Here is a 24,635-nt window from a genome sequence, read left to right as displayed (position 1 = left end):
TTAGGAATCTTGCATCAGTGTCTTTTCACCAACTTTACGTCCTATATCTTTGGATTTTCAAAAATGCAAGAGGTCTCTTCTCAGGTTACAGTCAGCTTGGAGTTGACTAACTGCAGTATTCTGAACACTTGATTTTTACTCTTTTTTGGAGTTATAGCCTTAAATATTACTAAGAGATCATAAGCCAATTCTCACTGTTCTGTGTATTTTGACACCATTAAACAATTAAAAGGCATAATGCCAGTTGAGATAGAAGAGTAAGGTAAACAATAGTTTGAGAGAGTATTCATCACTTGCAAAAATAAATATTTTTGTCTTATTTCACAGTTAAATACAACAGCTGATCTACACCTCAAATGAAACTGTGTAAACATACTTTGCCCTGATTAAGGGTGTCTGCTCAGGAAATAAATAATTATATATAACAACTGTATGAGTAAAATATTATTGGCAGCAAACTTAAGGGGGAATTTCACAGCTTTTTTGTTATGCCACAGAATTTACTCTTGGTTTTCTGAAAGGCATAAAGATACCTTATCAAGATGGAGAAAAAAACATTTTATTTAAGAATCAGGAGTATAATGTATTGCACTTGTATATAATGTGGGATTTAAAAATTAGCACTGCTTGGAGAGAGAGGAGTGAAGTAAATGTTAGATCCCTGTAGGTAGCTACGCAATTCACAAGTGATGAAATCAACCATTTGCAAAGTTATGTATTTTCTCTTTTTTAGAGAAGAGAGCAAATCTGTGTTAAAATACAATACCATCAGTTAAAGTTAGACTTTCAGGTCAAAAATAAAAGGCAAGACATTTATTTTTGGCGACGATTTTGGTTCAGTAATGCAGTTGGAAAGTTTGGTCAAGTCCTCCTGCTTTCTGTAGCTCATCTGATTTCCTGACGGTGCTGGTCTGTTTCTGTGACACTGACATGGCCCCTGCTCACATTCAGATTAATCACCTCAGGATATTCAACTAGGAATTTTATCTGAAGGTCCAGTTGAAAACCTGGAAATAGCTCCTGTTGTGCAGAGTCTTTAGGAGTCTCCCACATGGACGACTCACTTTGGATTAGGTTTCTCAAGGGGGATGCAGAGATCATCCAAAAATCTGTTGATTTTTAGTCCTGTGCAAATCAGGCTTATAACATGTTTATCCAATCCTGTATTTGTACATAGAACAACAGTTGTGACTGTTGACAAACACTATTTTTATTTTTTCTGATTTTTTTCAAAATCATCATCAGGCAGCACAGAATCTCCTAAAATGCTCTTTGATTTAATGTTGTCAAATACCGAAATAAAATATCTTTAAATGTATTAGATAAATATTTTACAGCTCTCTGTATTTTCAGTCACATTATAAATTCTGCATATTGTGAATTATGTTTTGCATAAACATAAATGTCCAAAACCCAGCAGTTTTTCAGCAATGTAGAAAGTAAAAACTGGGAGGACAGAGGGAAATCTCATTGACCACTAATTCCCAAAAACTCGCATACCCCTGTATTAACTGAACACTGAAAGTAGTCCCCTAATTCCCAAAAACTCGCATACCCCTGTATTAACTGAACACTGAAAGTAGTCCCCCTTCAGCTGTTTCTTAACTGGATTGGAATATTCCAGGGCCCTGGGTGTTGCTCTTTGTTGAGGTGGGCACTTTCACAGGACCTCATCTTAATGCTTGCTTCAAGCATTTGTAAACAAACACATTTGCCACTATTCAAATGTTAGGGTCCATTTATCTCAGTTCGTCTTCTAGGTCTTGATTTATTTTGCCTGATGTGTGGTTCAGTGATTTCAGAGTATACTGTATGCTACAGCTTACTTCCTCTGCTGCTTTGGAAACCTCAACAGGAAGCTGGTTTGTCATAAATGGGGTCTTTCAGACTATTAACAGTTAATACTGGCTGCTTCCTTTGTAACTTAGTAAATCAGATGTTACAGTAAATGAAATCTCCTTCCGTTCTGACCCTCTGGGCCTTGTAGCACTGACACACGATCGCAGAACATTTAAAAATCTTGGTTTCTTCCCCTCAAGGCCCATATCAAATGATGTGCCTTCATTTGAGAACGGTGCTTAATTTTTCTTATAAGGTTGCCAGGTTACTGGAGTTTGGGGTTTGAAATGTACTTCATGTTGATTGTGATATGCCAAATATATGTTTGTTTAAATTAGTGAAATATCTTAACAATGTCCTGAATCCCGGTGCCCCTGGTGCGCCCCTGTCCGTTTCTTCCATTCAGCAGTAGGAGTTAGTGGAGCCCCTGCCCCTGAACTGCTTCCATTCAGCCCTGGGTACTTTTAATAAAAAACATATCACAGTACATGTAGTTAGGTGCTATTGAAATCGGATGACATCTACTGTACATTCTGATGTTTCATATTCTTTTAAAAAGTAAATTATTTCACGGTCATAGTGAAAAATACAAAGCCTTACAATGCAGAAATCACACAAGATTGAGTGTATAATTATGTACAGGAATTAGTCTTTTCTTCTCAATTCACCTTGAAATGTTTCTCTGGCTACATATCAGTGAGAGCAAATGCAGTTTTGACCGAAACCACTATCTGTTAACAAACAGTACTTGATGGCAGTAACCATTAATTTTAAAGTTCACGGTGCCCACCAGCCAGCAGCTCATCACACCTGGGGCACGGCGCTTGCTGGGAGGGCTGTGCTTCTAGTGCACAGTCCACACATGACTGAACTGTCACATCCTGGGCTAGACCCAGTGACAACACCCAGGGTGAAGTGTAAGGCCTGCAATTCAATGATGGCCATTTTAGAAAGTTCAGGAAGCAGTAAAAAGTTGTTTTTTTTCTATCCTTGCAAGTCTTACGATTGTTGAAGGTTGTTGTGTAATTTTTGTGTTACTAGGACAAGAACATTTTTTGTGTATGTATTCCAACTTCTAAATCTGATTGAGGATATTTTTTATTGCCACACTATCATTTTTATTTTGTAATGTGTTATGTACACATCCATGATACCTATTCCATTAGTTCTTCATTAATCTGTGGTTCTCTGTATGCAGCATTTTGCTACCGTCTTGAAGTGGTAAAACTTCTGTAGTTTTACTGTGTGTGATAAATTTTAATATGTATCCTTTGCTTTAAACTGACAGTAATGAAAATCTTATCTTTCCTGTGAATGAGACCCAAATGTTGGGAGGGATTAAATATATGTATATTTTTGTGCTTTTATGGTGTGTACTTTTAATTAAAGTTAGTGTGTGGCCCCTATTTTATACTGACACAATGTGCTTTTTTCAGAAACTCAGCAAGGAATATAAATCCTTTACAGCATTTAAACCTCTTTTTTAAAAGACCAAAAAATAAACAGCTTTTTATTGTTTGATATACAGTATAAATTTAATGAAAAACAACTACCGTTCCTTTATTCCACAGCACTTGAAGTGTCCAATGGAGAACTGTGTTGAATAACAGAATTGGAAGCAGATGTTGGATGTGGGAAATCTGTGCACTGTCCATTTTGGATCTCAACTAGTATGTCAAACTGACAGTAAAAACCAGCTGCTCCCAGATTCCTGTGACTCACTCGCCCTCAATATATCCCAGGCAATGCCTGGCTGTACTGTACAGAGCAGGACTTGTACTCCACTACTAAGATTTATCCACACCTCCAGAATAATTCAAAATTAACATGGAATGTGGAAACATTCAAAATTAAATTATACACCAAATGGTGAACTTTTGAAAATGGGCACATTTTTTACTTTTTTATGAAAACAATCTTTAGCAATTATGATACATTTTTCATTTTTAAAGACAAGTAGTGCAGTGTGTGATATAAGGAAAGGTTCCTCTCAATTAGGAAAATGTGTTTTGAACTGTTATTATTATTCTTATTGTTTAAAAATATTGTCAAGGATTTGATCTCCTGTAATTCCTAATAGCAAGCAATTTGCAATTAATGTATTCATTTTCACACACATTATTTTTAATTATTTGTCATGTTGATAAAATTCAATTCACTGATAAAGTCTTTTATTAGAGCAACATTCAAAGATCACTGTTCTCACTGTTAATTCAATTCAACTGATCACTGTTAATTTAATTAATTAACTGATCACTGTTAATTCAATTTTAATTTCACCTATTAGTTTCTGAAACACAAATGACACTTGGAACTACTGGTCTGTCAGGCGATCTTGATCTTGATCAGAGTTCTTATGCAGTCCTATGTTTAACCTCCACACCTCAGCCTTCCTTGCCTGATCAGCAGTGATTTCGGTACCTTACTTTAACAGATGGGATTAAAAAAAGAACGGAGGGCAGGAAGGATACTCATTGACATGAATGTAATCCGAATCATATGATGAGTGAAATATTATTAATAAATGTCTGTTGCAGTTCCATATTCTCTGGTTACGATAAAAAATACTGGTAAGAAAGAAAATCACACAATAAATTGAAATAAATAAGTCTTGGGATGAAAAGAGAAAAGAGATGAAAAGAGAAGAGATGGACTGACGCTCGCAGATTTGTCCACGGTACCACAACACTATAAACAGATTTGCATGTAATTTTTTTGCCTTAGGTGCACTATAATAGTTATAGACAACACATTAGAAATGCAGGTTGAAGAATTAGAAGCTTCTGAGAGTATAGCTCGTACACATGATAATGAACCTTGAGCTTAATAATGCAGAGAAATGTCACGAAACTGTCAGAAGGTGTGCAAGAAAATGCACAGACGCAGTGTCTTTAGCACACATCTTCTTTGTTCTAAACACAAATCCTTGACATGGACTTGCTAGATGTGCAATCTCAACATTAACCACAGTAACATACTTGGGCGCAAACTCGGTACACAATAATATTCTTTTTAACACCTATTTTCTGTAAAAAAAATGACCCAGACATTTGTCAGTTATTTATATTTTTATCAGTCTCTTAGATGGCAATGGAAAATTGCATCTGTTCTGTATAACAGAAAATGAAAACATTACACTGTTTCTACTGTGCGCTACAAGGCTTTCTCCTAACTCAAGGACAGATTAGTTCACTATTGGTGATCAAAAACAGATGAAAGATGATTTTTTAAAAACAAATTGTTATGAAGACTGTGGTTTCTATGTATTTAGGTATTTTGAAATCATTCCTTAACATTTTCTTTTTGCATAGAAAATAGATGATAATTTGATGGAATGACTCCAGGAAAGAAAACAGTCTTAAAGTTACGGGAAATATAGTATCATCTTTAATAATTTAAGCACCTTGCTCTAAGAAATATGCCTCAAAGCTAGATGTTCTGGCATTAAGACACAAGGTTAAAACATTCTATGAATCCCAAGGTTATGTGGGCAAGCTCTGATTAACAGAATAGCCAGTCTTTTGGCAGTATTTTTTATTTTCTTGTGACCACATTTAACTCCCTGTTCCTCTACATGAGAATTCAGTTGACAACAGAATAAAATATTAATTTAAAATATACTTAATTGAAGTATTGAAGGAGAGGAACAAAATAATCCTATGAATTATTTACTTTTTTCTGTTACATGTTCAGATGCAGAAAAAAAAATGATCAGTTTAACAAAAGCATGAGCCTCAAAACTTGAAACAGGTCCTATTCCAAGTGACACATGTGTCCAGGTGCTAAATATTTAGAACACTGACTGATTGATAAAAACTAAAAGACGATTTTTTGTTTGAGCTCAAAGGCCAAAGCATGCACCTTGCATGGCAGAAGGCTATTCTAACCTGTTACAGGTGATTGTGATCAATGTTGGGAGAAAGTGGTTTTCAACAATGTGACAATTTGAACCACTCACAATAATCAAACTCTGAGCATTGCCCTTTATTAGTGTGTAAGACTCTTGCATTAATAATAAATGTGTATGTGGGACTGGGTGGGGGTTGGACGTTATTTTAGCTGAAATTGTTCCTAATTAAGGCAAATATTATCTCCACAGGAGACAAATATTCCTGACAAATGGGGGTGTACTGCGGCAGAGCCATCCACAAGCACATGTAACTCTCACACCAAATGTATGTCATAATCAGTCCTTGAGAGAGCTTGTGAGGCTTTCTTCAGCCAAGTTTATTTCACCTTAGGTCGTGATGGAGGCACAGCTACATTTCCTCTAATTTATCTCTCTCCTAGTCCTGATAAAACCATTTCTGTAGTACAGAGGGACACATGCTGTACTGGTCATTCTGAATTTAAGTGGCTCATTATAATTTTCTAAAATAACTTTCTGCCTAAATTTGAAATTCCATAAAACTCTTCTCATAATAATATTTAGGTGTTTTAAAATAGGGTACATCATCAGTTTGAAGAAGAAGAGATTATCCATTTTACCAATGCTTAATTTGATCAAACAAAACAACAGAACGTGTTGCAAAGTGACCACAAGTCAGCAGAAGAGCCTTTCTTGTTTGATTCCCTTGACAAATAGTCCATAGAGGGAATTATCTGCTGCACAAAATGAGTGATCCTGAATCATTCATCATAATTTGCTATTGAGGAGACACGCTTTCTGGAGCAAGAAGCCGGATATTTTTTTTACAATTAACATTCCTTTTTTTTTACAGTTTGCATTCCTCTTCAGTTCCCCAGCAGATAAGGTCTAGCAGTTTTGCAATAAATCTGCAACAGAACACCTTTGTCTTTTATTTGGTGAACAGAAAAAATTGTTATAATTTGATCGTTCTACTCTTCTGACATTAATCGTGAGCTGCCTGGCTATTGGCACTTCCCCTCTAATTGAACACTGAGAGGTAAACCTGTTTCTGAAGCAGTGCAGTGCAGCCTACCATAATAGCGATGATTTAATTTAGCTATTTAACCTGTAATTCCAGCAATATTTATTGAAGAGCGAGGGGAGAAAATTGGGCCATTAGGAGCTGACGATGAATACATTGAGATGAAAATGAACACTCCTAACTGGTAGTTGACCTTAGCATTTTGTAGCAGTTTTTATTAGCGCGGGCCACAGTAATTACTGCAAATTGAATCATAGTGAAAACTGAAATCATTCCATAATGAGCATTTTTATTCGTTATTGCACTTTCCAGCTATGCTCTGAAGTCTGACGTCTGTGTTCTGTGTAGAAAGGCAGCGGTGTACTGCTCAGAGCTAGTCTAGCAGTCAAAACAGCAAGAGGATTTTCTCATTTTTATTTGGTGAGCAGTGTAGTAATTCTCCCACTATACATTTCTACCACCTATAACAAAGGGAAATGTTTCGATATCCTTGTTCTGTTAATTCTTTACACATCTTTTTATTGAAGATTATACTTTTTTTCTGTCAGAAATAATATATTTTTTCTGTGGAAGGTGTTGGCAGGAATACTAACTGGCTATCCTTAAACTCCCATAATCTATTGTCAGGCTTTTTTTTTCTCGTTTTGCCAATGTATTTATAGCCCTTGTCTTTTAACGACATATGGCACGATCTGTACAATGTGGAAAGATGCAAATTGGGGGAGTCTGACTTTAAATTAGGCAGAGAAAGTGACATGAGGTTTTTTGAAGACAGTACATCACAGTATTCCAGAGAGAAACAGCAGGGTGTCCCACAATACACAGCGCCTGAACCTCCCGCCCCTCTTACAGTAGGACAGAATTCAGGATGTGTAGGTTTACTCTTTTCATTTCTGTGTTCCTAAAAATAATACTGGTGAATAAAAAATTGGAAGTTGCAATAATCTTATCTTAACAGAAATCTGTTATATGTGTGTATATTTTAATATCGGTATCTATTTAATTGTTTGATATAGTTTCCATATGCATATTCATTTATCACATTATAACAATTATCTTTAACTAGGAGCTGCTCATGTATGATATGGAAATAAAATAAATGGGAAAACTAAGTGTACAGTTTTATGTAGTAGATTTACACACTGTATAAAAAAGAAAATACTTACACATTGTGTGTTTATTTATATATATTAACATCAATTCATGAATACACACAGCTGACATATGTATAAAGACCAGAGTTCCCCATATTCTTGTGTCCACTATGTTGCATCACAGTACAATACACAACAATCTTTACAAAACTCAGCGGATTCAGATAGCTAAGACTTTGTTGCCAGAAACAAATCTATTTTCATTGTTCAGATGGTGGAATAGAGGATGGAAAACATAAACTGTGAGCTGCATGGAGCTTACTAGGGAAATGTCAGTTGTGATTGAGGTTGTAACAACATTTCTTGATGAGACTTCTCAGCAAACAGCAGCTTGAGTTCTAATTAAGAGGACATACGTCATTGTGCATATCTTACAGAGGAAGATCTTTCTTAATTTTCAAACAGTGCTTCCACTTGGATAATAATCTAGAAATCCTCCTGAATTAACATTAACATCACAGCATGTTTCCCTCATCGGCAATAAACTACTGGAATTCTATAGAGTAGACCATATAGAGTTTGAAAATGTTATACTTTTCTTCCAAATATGCTAAATAATTTCATAACTACTTTTAGGAGGTTTCACAAGAAATTGACAATGCTTCTAGAGAGGATTGACTGTGTGTAATATGACTATACTCAAACAAAGGAGCATCTCAGAATTCAACTGATTTAAAAAAATATATGTTTAAATATTTTTGCATTTTAGAACTATAGTATGTATAATTTATTGATTCATTATTATGTTGTGTTAGTGAGCAAAAGGATTATAACTATTTGAAGTGTGTAATGCCCTTGATATTGACCTTATAAAGAAATCCACTGTATGTAAAAATCTGACATTTCATTAATGAATTGACAGATGACAAGTAAAAAATATTTAATGCATGTTTGCTTGTAATGTAGCCTTCTGAGAGGTGTGTGAACTGTGCCTGGTTAGGAGATTCTTCCTGACAGAGAAGCCACTGTCAGGAGAAAACCAGCACTTCGATCTCGAGTTTCAGTAGTTTAACACGTGCTTCAAAACCTGAAGATTATAGACAGGCTTCAGCTGCAGTGTTGAAATGGGTTTTTAAAACACAGCATTTAAGTACTGTACCTGTTACCATTTTCGAACAAGGGAGAGTCAGTGCAATTTCCTTTACAGTACTGAATCGTGGTGTACTGAAATAAATTAATGTCGAATAAGAAAATAGATAGTTTAACATGCTTATCTTAAAATGTGCTGTCTTTCTTTAAACGGACAACTGAAATGATTGTGTTTGTCGTGTCTAGCACAATAGTGTAAGATGGGTTAATGAAGTGCCTAATTTAAAACTATGTTGCCTTCAGGAATGGAATTTAATCTTAAAGGGCGCCCTTTCAAAGGGTTAAATATATTGTTTGCTTTTATTTTCTTTTCCCAGAAATTGAATAGCTTGCGTTTTTAAGAATCCATTTTTACAGTACGATGATAGCAACTTGTTTAGGGGGGGGAAACATCGACTTTAATACTGTACACTACAGAGAGCGTGTGACGGACTCCTATTAGATTGAGATTGCTACCGTACTCGAATGATTTTTTTTCCCTCTGTAAGCCATCCAAGAGAATTCCTGCCAAGGCAGTGTGTGAAGGAAAGCCAAACAAAACACAGGCACCCTTCCAGCCAAACGAGGCACGCTTCCACTAATAGAGAGAGAAAAGCTTCCAGACCTAACACGGTACTTACAGGACAGCAAAATTCTTTACGCTAGATAATAGCTTAATGACAGCCTAAATGAAGTCCCTGTAGTAAAAACCAATGTCAGCAAATGAGCACCTCATTAAAAGATGCAATATCCTTTTTCTTATGTTTAAATTAGGTTTTATTGTGCAGGAGTCAGAATTCGATAGAATCGTGTTTTTGGCCTCATGACCAAAGTTTGGTTCTGCTGATTTTGAGAGCATCTTCTGTTTTTTTTTTTTTAAATCTGGCTCACTCGCACTGTCAATACATGTCGACAACCAAAAACTTGATTATTAGAATTAATACAAAATATAGTTTAGGTGATTTTCTAGCCGCCATTGCTGAGTTTTTTTTTTAAGATTAAATAACTTAAGGATTCCAGCAACAACAACTATGCGAAATAATAGATATTTGCAATGTGATTTTCCGAAACAAATAGACTGGAAACTCGGACTTCTGAATACTTTTAAACTCGTACTGATGGGAGCAGAACGACGTCCCAGGCGCCACACGCGCCACCCTGACCCTGCCTGATTAGAGATCACGGAAGGTTCTCGTGCAAATTCCGACTGTAACCTTCAAGCCAAAACTCTTCCTAAATATTTTAGAACAGCTACAAAAATAATAGTTTTGTCTGGCCTTGTTTCGTTTTGTGTGCTTTGATTGACACCTATTTTACTAAACCCGTTTCGAAACGCAAGGCGGTTATTATTACTACTATCTAGTTAATTCAGTCCAGTCTAACGCGCAGCGAGGCATCAACTGCGCTGAGTTTCGAATTTCCCGAAATCCCAGCAGCTGGTTCACACCGTGCTTACAATGTTTTCATTTGAAATTGTCTACTTGAAATCCAACTAAAAAGCTAACGCCTGCATGTTTGCTTGCGACGTCCTCATGTACAGCATTCATCTTTGAAGCTTTGTTAAAAGGTTTTAAACAGGGTAGTAAAATCACTAACGGAATTTGGTGACACTGCGTCTTTTATTAGTTTGCCTACACGGATTGTGACAGGTCACGCCTAGAGAAACTTGCAAACAATCAGGGCACTGAAACGGCCCTGCACTTTCGCTGAGCGTGTGCTAGTGTGCCTGAGTCCACGTGTTTACGCGCTGCAGCGAGAGAGTGTGTGTGTGTGTGCGCGCCGGCGAGCGAGTCACAGCGAAAGATCTTCACACTGTCACACAGAGCAGAGAAGCATCCGCCCCAGCAGCGGCAGCAGAAGTGCCGCAGGTTTTTCTGCTTTTTTTTTCATATGGAAATGTGAAATAATGGGGTGATTAAATAGAGCTGTATATTAAAGTACAGCTGACATTAGAATTAGCATAATGTGCTCTCGCCTAAGGCTGAATACTTTATTTGCCATCTGCGTCGGACTGAAATCCCCCCGGGAGGGCAGACACTGAACAGTTCTCAATAAACTCACGCCCGAGTCCCTTTATCGTGAGGAGAAATACCATTTGAGGCAGGATGCATTGACTCGTCTTAATTGTGGGGCAGAAATGGACATTCAGCCCCAATGACTTCTGTGCTCTGTGAGAAGTTAAGCCTGTACAGTAAGCCTCTTGCCCAGCCAGATGAACCAGAAATAAAAAGGAGAAGGTTACCTATGAAAACCATAGGCTGCTCTTTTTTTGTTGTTGGGATAGTAATTTTCTAGTCTCTGGGGTTAGCAGTAGCAATGGTAGGTGATACTGACCAGTGTCTGGACAAATTGAAAGGTAAAACACACTGTAGAGGTAGGTAGCTAAGCAGTTACAATTGAACTGGCAGCACTATGCAGTTAAATATAAATTGTAAATGTTAAATGCACACAGTTGTCTATTTTCCTGACTGAACTGCTTTTGGGATGGGGGAGATTCAACTGGATTCATTTTTGAGGAGATTTTTTACCTTTATATTACTGACAATTTGACATCTACATTGACAGAGCACAGAAAATATTAAATCCAAGGAGAGGAACCTGCTATGATAACTTGCGATCCGACAAATTGCACAATACATCTTTTTTTTCCCAAGCATGATGATGAGGAGTTACGTTTTTTGAATTCATATATATTGAGTAGTACTGTAACTCACACAGGAGTATCCGGAGCATTTGTGGACAGATCTGGTCCCTGAGACAATCTCTGAAAAAACTGCTTTGCTTGGGAGGTTCTTCTTGAACGATAATGCTGTATGGTGCACACTACTATTTTGTGGCCTTTTTTTAAATCCAGAAATCCTTTCTTTTTTAGTTTGTTTTATAAAGTCTAATTGGACTGTCTACTATAGTGCATGTACAAGCCAAGCATTAATACATTACAATAAGTTTGCAGAATTTTTGTTTTCCTAATCTCATGTCTGTCTATTTACTTTTGAGCCACAGTGATTAAGGGTAATAAATCTTATATCATTTATAGAAAAAACAGTTTTTGTCTAAAAGATTGGCATCATCCTTGGGAACAGTTCATTTCTGATTTATCTAGTTTCAATGATACTGCGTATTAAGTCATATGCAGTTTGCAACAATATATGTAGTTTGTCGATGGACTGGCGTCCTGTCCAGAGTGTACCCTGCCTTGCCCTCGGTGCTTGCTGGGATAAGCTCTGGCTCCCCCGTGACCCTCAGTTGGGTAAAGTGGTTAGAAAATCGATAGATGGAGGTGGATTTGTTAAGGACCAGCTTAATGTTGCTACCAGGTATTGAAATAATTGCATGCCCGTACTGTAGCCATGGTCTGACTATTCATCTGGTATTATAAATTACAGTACAAATAGATTTATGGCAAACAATTTATATACCAGTAGCACCGCTGTTTTCCTCAATGTTCTTCTCAGGCACTCAGTCCTCGGAGATAGCAGCTCATTGGGGGTGCATCCTCGTTTTGGGGGACTTCAGCAGCCGTGTCCCGACAGGGGCGCCGGCTCTGCAGCACGCCCAGCATTTCTTAGTGTGCAGACTGAGCTCAGAGAGACTGTCCCAACAGTTCATACAAAAACTGCAAATACGCAAAACCACAAGCACACATCCGTAAAAAACAAACTAAGCTACTGCTTTATTGACTATCCAAATCTCAAGAGAGGGGTGTGTCGGTGTCAGAGCGCGGTGTTTGCACACGCACTGGCAAGCGAGAAGGTAAGAAAGTTTCCATCTAGTGCTCAAGTGAAAGGGGAGGGGGACCCAATCCGTCTCATGCGTTGGATCTCAAGGTGACGGCGCTGTACCCGTAAACCTGGTTCTCACACTCTCAGGAGGGAAGTGGAAGGCCGATCCACCTGAACGGTTTTGGTTTCGGCCTCCTGCCTTGCTCGTTTCTGGCTCACGTGGCCAACAGGACTGGTGATGTAAACATCCCGTCGCCGCCCTCCTGGTGGAGGCGGGCCCTCTGGGCAAGGGGGTGTACTGATTGGACGTTGGTGCTGTAGGTTTGCGGAGCCCCACCTGGATGATGCGCCAGTCAGCTCCCCTCACACCTGCTCTCAGTGGGGAGGAGAGCAGAGTGATGAAGCCAGTTCAGAGATGGGGATTATTAGGAGGCCATGACTGCTAAAGGCTAGGGGGATAATTGTCCAGGATACTGGGGTAACACCCCTACTCTTTTTGAGAAACACCCTGGGATTTTTAATGACCGTGCAGAGTCAGGACCTCGATTTTACATCTCATCCGAAGGACGGTGTCTTTTTACAGTGTAGTGTCCCATTATACTGGGGAATTAGGACCCACACAGACTGTGGGGTGAGCGCGCCCTATTGACTAAACTAACACCTCTTTCAGCAGCAACCTTAGCTTTCCCAGGAGTCTCCCATCCAGCTACTGGTCTGGGTGATGTGGGTGCTGGCAAGAAGTGTTATACAGTATATAGCAGTTCTTAAATTTTGTATACATTGTTTGCTATCACACATTCTGCTTCATTTTCACTAAATTAAACCCTGTTTTCTACATGTCTGAAAGCTGTGCACCTGGAGTTTAGATGTAATGTAGCAGTATGGAGAGAAAAGAAACACTGGTTTTTAAAGATCTTAAGATTCATTCTAATACTGTATATATACGGTATATTACAAAGAATAGATATCTCAGTTGAAAGGTTTTTTTTACTGATACAATGAATTAGACGAATTGATGAATAACAAATGCTGTGAATAGAAATTAATTTATGACATCTTAAAAAACACAGTTGTCTTCTGTAGGATATTATTCCCAAAATGGTTTGTAACTGTTCAATAAATAATAATAGTGATGATAATACTAATAATAAAGTTTACAAACTAAGACAGAATATATTTACATTTTAATTTCGTACACCATCCACATTTCGTACACATTTTAATTTCGTACACCATCCATAAGAGTGCCTGTGGGAGCTAACGATTTTGCCAGTAATAACGAGTTGTGTGATATAATGACGGTGATTCTAATAGGATTTAATGTTGCTGGGAGCCAAGGTATAGCAGTTGTCTTATGTCAGAGTCAGGGAACGGTGTTATAATAGGGGTTTTTAATGAGCGTGAACTGTATGTCTGCTTTCAAGTCACTTGCTGTTTTATTTCAAACTTATAGAACTACATTAAACGATATAAAAATATTGGATGCTGTTATAACTGAAATAGTTAATGTTGATTATTTTAACTAGTTGTGTTATAATTTGAAAATACATTTAATACACATACAAAAAAAGCTCAATTTGAAAAATAAATTCATCACACAAACCTTAATAAACTTAGGGTGCCAGACATATCAATATCATCATAAAATACTGACAGTTCCAAGAGGAATCAAATAGTGACTTTAACTTATTTCTCTCTAGAAAAGCCAAAGAGCAAAGTTTATGTGGTTTACTTCCTCCACTTGGGCACAAAAACATGGAATTTGTGTAGAGTTACAAATTTCTTCTTCATACTTAGTGCTTAGCATGCAATTCTAACATACGAAAAATATTATTTTACATGGACTTGGAGCTTAATGTCAGATTGTCCAAGGACTTCACAACAATTGAGTGCTGGTCCCTACAAACTGCGCCAAACTCCAGGACTAATACAGCTAGCGGCAAAATCAAAACCATTGTTTAAAATTTCTAAACATCTGTTACTGTGCCGCAGTTCATACTGTGCGGTTCATACATTAAATCTTAGCCAAGGAGTTTAAACCCTGGCCCAGGCTAAAGAAAGCTTGTTCTGCATCCTGACTGGCATATAATAAGACTGGATGAACTCATGCACAGAACTGACCAGCACAGAGACATTCCCCTGGTTTCCTTTTGATCAGCACAGTGGGATGTGCGCTTACAGGGGAATCTCGTTACGTCTCTCATGATCTCCATAAGCACACTCGCTCATACAGCACAGACAAACGGCTAAGCACTCAAGTCTTCATACAATGACTGCGGCAGTACTTTTAGAATTGTTTAGGTCAGAACAGTATGCGTTAATTTAATAAATAAATGAGATTTGTTTTCCAAGGGCACAATTAGCATTTTAGGCATGGTTTGATAAATCCCCAAAGACCACACTACAGTTTAGCTCCACGTCTCGCTGTGTATATCTGTTTGTTTGCCCTAGTACTCAAACAGGTCCCCTTCTCATCGCAGAGCCTGCGCTTGGCAGTGTGGCAGCAGCCTCACATTGTCATGTACAGCTGAAAGTACAGAGCAGCCTGCAGCAGCTGCTGTTCTCCTTTCCTTAGGTGCTGCGGTGCTGCGTCTCAGAGCTCCTGCCTCTTCTGCACAGAGGGCTTTGATCAACTTGACCAGGCTCCTAGTTGGAGCAGGAGAGCCGCAGTAATTACATGTATCTGAAGCTCTAAAATTATGCTACTCAGTTGAATCACAATTTAATCACTCATTAGGGTTTTATATTTAACGATAAATATACATTATTATTAATTATATTAGTTATATATTTTTGCATAATATAGATAATGTAGATGTATATTATTTTATATACTTCAATATTTGATATTCAAAAGTTGATTACGTATGCATGTTTTAGTTGGTGCCAAATTTATCGCTGTTTTATTATTAGTATGTCTCATCCATGTGGACGATGCATCAGCTTTGTGATTTACTAGCCACTCGTTTAACAATTAAATAAACGTGTTCTTTGTGCATGCTGGCCAGGGCTTTAAAGATGAGCAAACAGCCCAGGCCTGGGAGTGACCAGACTGTGAAGGACAGCAGTCATTCAGTTGACACTCCATCACACACAGATCTGAGAAAGTCCTGCATTATCGTGTAGAGCTGTGCAGTACCTGACATTTGGGGAATATGAAACCGTATTAAAGTTGAAAACTGCTACATAACAGAATACCATAATGACTGCTGCAAAACTGACCTGTCTCGTTAGCAAAGGATTAATCTGCCTATATGGTTCATAATTAATAGACTCAAACAGTCCTAAAAGAATGTAAATTTGAGGAAAGCTGTTAAAGACACATTATCCTGTCACTGGAAACAATAGAAGGAGAAATAGAGAAATCTCTCACATTACTTTTTTGTAATAATTTATCCCAATTGATGTTACTGCAGGGATAGAGGTCAATTACACTTTCTTTATAAGATATAGTTTTAACTTGGGTTAAAAGTACTTATTTTTCCTGTATATTTTAAATAACCTTCATATCACTAAGGAGGAGTCAGTACTTAAAGTAGCTCTGTAACTGACATAATTGTCATGGTTAATACGTCCCTTGCCCTGCTAAATGAAAGAAGTGAGTAAAGGAGGTTTACTTCTCTAGGGAGGCTGGTAATAAAGTGAGTGCAATGGCTTTATGGAGACACCTAGAATAACCCACAATGAAGAACTCTGACAGTATAACCATCTGTTGTAATTGATTAATTTTGTGAGGCTAGAGTGACACTGAATGGCCCAAGGCACCATTTTAAATACCAGTGACTTAAATACTAAATAACCCTCTCATAATTATATTAATTTATTCTCTCCGATTCAAGTTTTTATTTTTATTATTGATCTTTTTTCCGAGGGTTCATCATGATATAACCTTTTGTTTGTTTTATAGAGGGGAAAAGTCTTGATTGTTTTGTTTTTTTCTGTGGCAATGGCAGTGTCTATAATCAAATCTTTAGTGTTGTTTATAGCAGGATATTACAGGGATGATCCTGGTCTTGAAAAAGATTAAATAGAGTCTTTTGGGAGATAGTACTGTTCAGCTGTAAAGGCACACTTGCCTGGCCTTTTGCTGGTAAAATATTCAGTGGGTTGTAAAAAGGACAATTAAGCAGTGCTTAAATCATGCATGCACTTTCCCCATTATTAGCGCATCCCATCTAACTCTGGTAATTTACATGTTGAGAGTATGTAAAGCACGGCAATTTCTTTAACTGAATTTGGCAGATAAAATCGTTATCAAATTCAAAACCTTGCAATGTCATAGAACTACTGACAAAGGATCAGGAATTCATGGAAGTTAAAGGTTCTAGCATATTTACAGCTTTAATAGTATAATCAATACTAAATCTTAATGTAATGGTGGATACATTATCTCTCCGGACAGGAAAAGTTAAGATTTCTGTTATTTGTCGACTTTGCATCAGGCATAACAGAGACCTTTGAACCATTGTGCTGCTTTCATTCTCCATTCTTTTCAGAGGAATTGTGGTTCGATTGCTTTATGGTATGAGTGTTTTTTTTTCTAGGATGATTCCATGTCCTGAGGTAGAGCTCACTTTTCTAGTAGAATCACAAGTACCCCTCATTCAAACGTCAAACAAATGTAGACATTCAAACCTACAAGACACCATTTCTAATAAAGAGACAGTGTTTTAGTATTGTGATGTAACAGCTAACAACAGCTTCAGTATTAAAAAATGTGCTCCTCTTTGGGAATTATGTTTTGTTTACAATCCATTTTTTTCTCTTATTTATTGCAGGTAGAGATGAGCCATCAAGCTACATTTGCACGACATGCAAGCAGCCCTTTGCCAGCGCCTGGTTCCTCCTCCAGCATGCTCAGAACACACATGGCATCCGTATCTACCTGGAGACAAACCCTTCCAGCAGCTCCCTCACTCCGAGGATCACCATTCCTCCCCCCATGGGAACCGAATCTATACCCCAGTCTCCTCTTACCAACTTTCTGGGAGACAGCAACCCTTTCCATCTGCTTCGGATGACGGGACCTGTGCTGCGGGAGCCACCAGGATTTGTGGAAAGCCGCCTACCGAATACTCCCCCGTTCGTCAGTCCACCTCCCCGCCATCATCTGGACCCTCACCGCCTGGAACGCCTCAGTGCCGAAGAAATGGGCCTAATCTCCCAGCATCCCAGTGCCTTTGAAAGAGTAATGCGACTGACACCCATGGCAATAGAGTCCCAGTCTATGGATTTTTCCCGGCGGCTCAGAGAGCTCGCAGGAAACAACAACTCCACACCGCCACTGTCGCCGAGCCGCACCAACCCTATGCATCGCCTCCTCAACCCTTTCCAACCTAGCCCCAAATCCCCATTCCTGAGCACCCCTCCACTGCCACCAATGCCCCCAAATAGCACCACCCCGCCACAGACCCAGTCCAAGAGCAAGTCCTGTGAATTCTGTGGAAAGACTTTCAAGTTTCAGAGTAACCTGGTTGTGCACCGCCGAAGCCACACGGGTGAAAAACCATACAAGTGCCAGCTGTGCGACCACGCCTGCTCCCAAGCCAGCAAGCTCAAGAGACACATGAAGACGCACATGCACAAGTCTGGCTCCATGACAGGGAGGTCTGATGATGGGCTGTCAACTACGAGCTCTCCAGAGCCAGGCACAAGTGAGATCACTGGCGAGGGGATAAAGAACAGAGAAGGAGAGTTCAGGAATGAAAGTGAAACATCTCTGGGCCAGGACAACGAGGAAGAGGAGGAGGAAGAGGAAGAAGAGGAACTGGAAAATGAGAGTAGGCCAGAGTCTAATTTCAGCATGGACTCAGAGTTCAGCCGCAACAGAGAGAATGGTTCCAAACCTCCACCAGATGAGAAGGCCCTCTCATTAGGCAAGATGGTGGAGAACGTGGGACTGGGCGCAATCCAGCAGTACAATGACTTGATAGTCGACAATCGGAAAAGGGGCCCCTTCTTGAAAAGGAGCTCGGATGGGCAGCGGGATACGGGGGATGAAGACTCAGTGGTGGGAGAAATAGACCAGGTGGTTGGAGCTGTGAATGGTAGAAACTTTGGCTCAGGCGACTCCTTGGTCGGCCTGTTTCCTCGGAAGCCCACCCCTATCACGAGCCCGAGTTTGTCCAACTCCTCAGCCAAGAGAATCAAGGTGGAGAAAGATTTGGACTTGCCTCCAGCTCCCCTGATCCCCTCTGAGAACGTTTACTCCCAGTGGCTGGTAGGTTATGCAGCATCCAGGCACTTCATAAAGGACCCCTTCCTGGGGTTCACCGACTCTAGACAATCCCCCTTTGCCACTTCCTCAGAGCACTCCTCAGAAAACGGCAGCCTGCGTTTCTCCACCCCGCCGGGAGACATGCTGGACGGGGGCCTCTCAGGGCGCAGTGGGACAGCGAGCGGCGGCAGCACCCCCCATCTCGGAGGAGGACCCGGGCCGGGGAGGCCCAGCTCCAAGGAGGGACGGAGAAGCGATACCTGTGAGTTCTGCGGCAAGGTTTTCAAGAACTGTAGCAACCTGACAGTTCACCGGCGCAGCCACACAGGAGAGCGGCCGTACAAGTGTGAGCTGTGCAACTACGCCTGTGCCCAGAGCAGCAAGCTCACCCGCCACATGAAGACACACGGCCAGCTTGGTAAGGAAGTGTACCGCTGCGACATTTGCCAAATGCCCTTCAGCGTGTACAGTACCCTTGAGAAACACATGAAAAAGTGGCATGGAGAACATTTGATGACGAACGAGGTAAAAATTGAGCAAGCAGAAAGAAGCTAAACCAGTTTTCAAAATCCTCCTTGCCACTGCTTGAAAAAAGGGGGTAGCTGGATTTTTTTCCAATTGATTTTGGGTTAATTTTATTTTTTGCCTAAGAAACTGCCAACTGAGAATAAGTACATAAGATTAAGATTAAAACCGGCCTAAACTGCCTCATTTGGCATTTTAATTTTTAAACTATCTGAGGATGATTTAAAGCAGTAAAATATACGTGGAGCCTTTTAACTGTGCAATAATTTCTGTATTTATTGGATTTTTGTAATAATTTTTGGCATGTGCAGGTACATTTTTGTTTATTTCTTCATTTTTGGGGGGTTTACTTTCTTATTTTAATTGCTGGGCTTTTTTAACCCAGACGAAATCCTGAGATTTTTTAGCGAAAAATAATACCGTTGTTTTTAAATTACATTTTTGGGCCGCTGCTTCTAGAATATTGTATATTTAAGCTACACTTGTAATTTCTTGAAGAGAAGCCGGAAACAATCTAGAAATTTTTATTAAAACTAAGATAGTTACTTTTTTTGTTTTACATAATAGAAACGAGAGCGGACAACAATCTTTAAATGTTGTAGCATGTACTAATTTTTAATGTTATAAATTTAATTGGGTATGTAGCACTGAATGTCAGTATTGACAGTAAATTAAAGGGTAGGGATGGGGTTCTTGAATCCAGTTTTCCCTATGATACTTAAAAAAGAGAAAACTAAAAACTGTTAAAACAGATAATTAAAGAGGCAGCTGCTTTTAGGTACTAAGTACCAATCCATACAACGCTAGTACAGAAAATATTAGCATGGGGTTTACCATACAGGTTGTCTAATTAGATGAAATTCAAACTGTTGACATCACTATGAAATACCCTCCCTCTCATTTAACTCAGCTAGTATCCACTTAATTGATGCAAATACTATAAAATTTATTTTAATTTTTACATCAATATTTGCATTATGCAAAGGCAGTGCAAGGAGAACTAACAAGAAAGATGAACTGGCCATAATTTCTGAGGTTCACTTATTCTGGATAATTAGGAAGCATAGTTTAGTACATTAGTTTCCCTGTGCCTAGAGTGTAATTCCCACTAACTGGAAAGAAATCTAGCTTTTCACAGCGCCAGCTCCCCTAAAGAACATGGCTTGATGCTAAAATGTTTTATATGTGGCTATTGAGTTCTGTAACTAGGTCTCAGTAACAAAACTGATGGAAACTCATTGGAATGCACATCTTTTTCAGCTGTTTCTCACAAACCACGTGCCAGGCAGTTTGAAAAAAGGGAACTACATTTGAAGAAGACAAATAGCTTTCAGCACTATATCTCTTCCTTTCTGTTGTAATCATCCCATAAATTTCAAGTGATTGTTTGTAACCTGTTCTGTGTCATCTATAGCTATGTGTGCTTTTGGATGAGAATGGGTCATTTTTGTCAGGAAGACTCAAATTTTTCAGTCTTAATGGATGTCACCTTTTTAACCAGATATATTGAGATATACATGTATATTTCAACTGTTAAATAAGAAATTGCATTTTCATTAAAGAATCCCAAACATTACAATATCAAATCACTTGAGAAAAAATCTGCTTACCCTACTTATATTTGATTTTAGTTATATTTTTATTTGTTTAGTTCTTTTTAGAAGAAACCCCAGGACCCCATAGCTAAAATATTATAATAAAACATAGTTCATGTATCTGTTGAATTAGTGCGACACCCTCAAAATGGTTATGGATTTTTTTTCTGGTTAATCTGGTAACTTCCCAGTTGAGTAGAAACAGTACCATCTCTCCAGAGTAATTCATTGCACAGTGCAGTAACAGTATCTGTAGTTCTCTGTTAAACCTGTACTAAAAAAGTAAGACTATTTTTCTTTCTTTTTTTCATATAGGACTTCCTGTGATGTGTAGTTGAACATTCTAAGAAGTAGCAACTTTGTCACATAAAGAATGCACAGCTGAACTTTGAATTTTTAAAAAAAATTCTGTTAAGCAAGCACCATCTTTGCCTAAATTATAATGCTGCATTATTTTAAATAATGCTTTTTCCCAGTCCTGGCAACTTGTAGGAACATTGTCTAATAATTAAAAGAAAGATCTACTCAGTCGACCCGCACTTTAGAATTTGATTTTACAAAAACGGCTTCTGAGCAAGAAATTACTTTTCATGGATCTACTTTACCCCACAAAAGGGTTAGAGAACAAGGGAGTGTCTGAGATTCAAGTGCCAGTGTTGCTCAGCGTGGCATTCACAATACTGGCACTATAAAATTGTAAATTAATTTATTGGGACAGTTGTTCTACTGCCATTCAATTTGACATGGGTGTGCCTTGAATACTGATCTTCCTATTTAATGTTTCTTGAGACAAATGCAACACTTTTGTGAAGCAAAAGGATTGAATGAGAAAAAAAAAACATCAATTTGTTGACATAATCCTAATTTGCATACAAATTCTAAGAGAATTTCGAGAAAGAATAAATGAAAAAATGAAACAGAAAATACATTTAGGTAGAAGTACCCAGCACAACTTTTATATGTGTCTGTATTTGCATATTCATATTCTTATGCATAGAAGCGCACATACATATATTGAATTCTTCACTTCAGGACAAGACTTCATCCTTCGATAGACAAACGCCGGAGTGGAATGTTAAACCACAGATAGTCGAGGACGAGACTGGACAAAATTCAGGAACAGCAGAAACTAAGAAAAATTAGTGCACTCTGTCTTAAAATACGTTTACAGTATTGAAATAAGTACAAGGGTAAAAATTATTTGCGTGTATGTGTGTTTTAAATGATCAAGTATTTTTTTTCCAAGTTTGCTTATAAAGTTTCTCTGAATGCCATAGTGGCTATGTGTATATTGGTTTTTTGGTGACGGGGTTTTAGTAAATATATATAAATATATATTACAATTTTCTTGTTTACTGTAAAAGTATACCAGTATTTGTAATATTGGAGAATGCCTGGGCATTTTACAAAAACAGAAAAAAAATCTTTTTTATTTTTATTTTGCAGTCAAAATTTAAATGGTGGGTCTATTAAAATGTTTTTGTCACTGTAACTGTAAAAGTCTTGAGTTTTAGTAAAACTTTATTCTGCCTTGGGTGTAAAAAATAAAAAAGAAATCCCGAACTGTAAACACAGTGTGGGGAGCGATGTGACCAGCTGTGTGGTGTAGAGAATTCCCTAGTAGAACACAGTGCATATTGTTACTGCTTTGCAGGAAAATGATCACATTCCTGAACTGTACCTATTTTTCTTCTGGAATGGATATTCTTAATGGCTGGTTTAAAATACTTGTGTAGGCACTTGCTGTCTTTTTACTGGAGCTTGTATTTTTTAACTTGTATGCGCATCCTTTTGTGAAAAAGGTATCGAAAGTACCTTTTTTGTCATTTGTTTTTTTTTCGGGGGGGGAGGGTGGAGGGGAGGGGGGATGTTAACTGAAAACAGAAAAAAAATCAACATAGAACACGCAGGCTGCCACAATATATTTTTTTAATTTGGCAGGATAAAATAGTGCAAAAAATAATGCTAATAATTTGTATTCTTGAAATGAATCATATTGTACAGATGGGTTTAAAAGGTTGTTTGACAGCCTTTTAGCTACAAAAATGCAAAAGTAAATGTTTTGTTTACTAGTATTTTGGTTGTAAATATTTTTTATGATTACCCTGGATTTTTTGTGTGTGTATGTGTGTTCTGACAGGTATTGGCAGCATCTTCTGCTACATGGGCCAACCCTTTAAAACTCTCCTGGTCTAAAAGTGCGAGACCTGATTCTTATTGGCACCTGCTCTGAACTGTTCTGCACGAACAGAGTAGAGCACACATACAGGCTGTTCCACTCTCTCATTAGACCTCCCTTGTTCTGTCTCACTCTCCTGTAAACCTGCCTGCCCACTATGACACACAGGGCTTGAGATCTGTGGGCTTCTGTGTACATAGTCTTAAGATGAGACAGGGAAACCAGCACTAGGGAATTTGCTATGCACTATTCAAGCACACACATTAAAGAGTCTTTATAGCAGATTATTGCTTTTAAAAGAACATTCAGTAAGACTTTGAGCAATTTCTGTAAATGTAGCATCAACTATAAAGTAGGTATATAAGATGGCTTTGAAGTGATCAGTAATCCACAAGATACTTTATCTTTATGAAAGTCCAGTCCAATACAGTCCTATCCAATACTTTTCATAATGAGTGTAGCACTACTCAACACTGGATCAGCTTGAAACTGTGTTTGCTTCTAACCATGGGGTGCAATAACAGGCACTTAGCGCTTCATAAACTGAACACATTTGCATGGATTCATATCAGTCCGCTAAAACATGTAATTAAAAATTGCCCACATTAAGAAAAGTCCAGTTCTTCTGCACTGAGTTTGCAGGAAAACACTGTTACTATGTTTTAGAGCAAGGCTTGGACAGTGGTTCAGAGCTGTTTCCTCTTAGCCTCTGCTCAGCCCCTCAGCACTATAGACCACATCAGGCACAGCCGAACAGTTGCTGCTGCTTTCTTGTGTGCACCCCACTCCATGACAATGCCCTGTTTTGCTTGGGGAGGTCTAAGCATTAGGAGCTCTCACCTCCTAGTCAGAACGAGACAACTTTGGTATGCAGGTCTTGCCAGTCCTTTGAATAAAAGTGCTTTGCTGCTGTTCACTCCTTATTTGACATTCCATTATTTTTTCTTAATGTTTGTATTTAATAATTATGCAGGGTTGGGATGGAATTGTAACTTTTGATATGTCCTAATGTTCGAAAAGGGGGGAGGGGGAGGGAATATGAATAGGGATGTTATGCATTCTGTGTGTGATGTCACTTTATTTAAATACATGAACTGATTCTATAGGCTATGGCTTGTGTTGTCTATGATGTCATTCCAAGATGCAGACACCTGCTGTCCTGGGGCCTAAACTAGCCTACGTGGAATCATTATAGTAAACATTACATAAGGACTCCACCTCATTTGTCTGTTTTCTTTCATTTTACAGTATCAAAACAACTCTGCATTATTCACTAGAAATATCCATGTCTAATTTTCTGGATTTAATCTGATCTCTTTCTGCTATGAATTCTCTTAATATTAATTTACAGCCATTTGTTTTAGAAATCTTACTTGTTGGGTACCCAGAACCCTGCACATTGTTTTTAAAAAAGGTCTGGACAAATTGATATCTCTTGTTGTGT

The 24,635-nt window shown here is 38.3% G+C and overlaps 1 protein-coding gene across 4 annotated transcripts in view; it reads left to right on the top strand.

Moving 5' to 3' along the window:
- Positions 1-24,408, top strand: part of bcl11ba (BCL11 transcription factor B a) — a 59,243-nt gene extending 34,835 nt beyond the window's left edge. The window contains exons 3-4 of one of the 4 annotated variants that reach the window (XM_015350524.2): positions 17,454-19,310; positions 20,678-24,408. In XM_015350524.2, the coding sequence (XP_015206010.1) occupies positions 17,454-19,310; positions 20,678-20,778 (1,958 nt within the window). In that variant the 3' untranslated portion in view covers positions 20,779-24,408. Of the gene's footprint in view, positions 1-17,453 lie in introns of all 4 variants that reach the window. The other 3 variants (XM_015350526.2, XM_015350525.2, XM_006632124.3) reach the window with 3 other exon arrangements.
- Positions 24,409-24,635: the final 227 nt, after the last annotated feature.

The sequence above is a fragment of the Lepisosteus oculatus genome, chromosome 8 (genome assembly GCF_040954835.1).
Source record: "Lepisosteus oculatus isolate fLepOcu1 chromosome 8, fLepOcu1.hap2, whole genome shotgun sequence".
Taxonomy (NCBI): domain Eukaryota; kingdom Metazoa; phylum Chordata; class Actinopteri; order Semionotiformes; family Lepisosteidae; genus Lepisosteus; species Lepisosteus oculatus.
The sequence above is the reverse complement of the archived record's forward strand: the minus strand, read 5'-3'. Positions and strand labels throughout refer to the sequence as shown.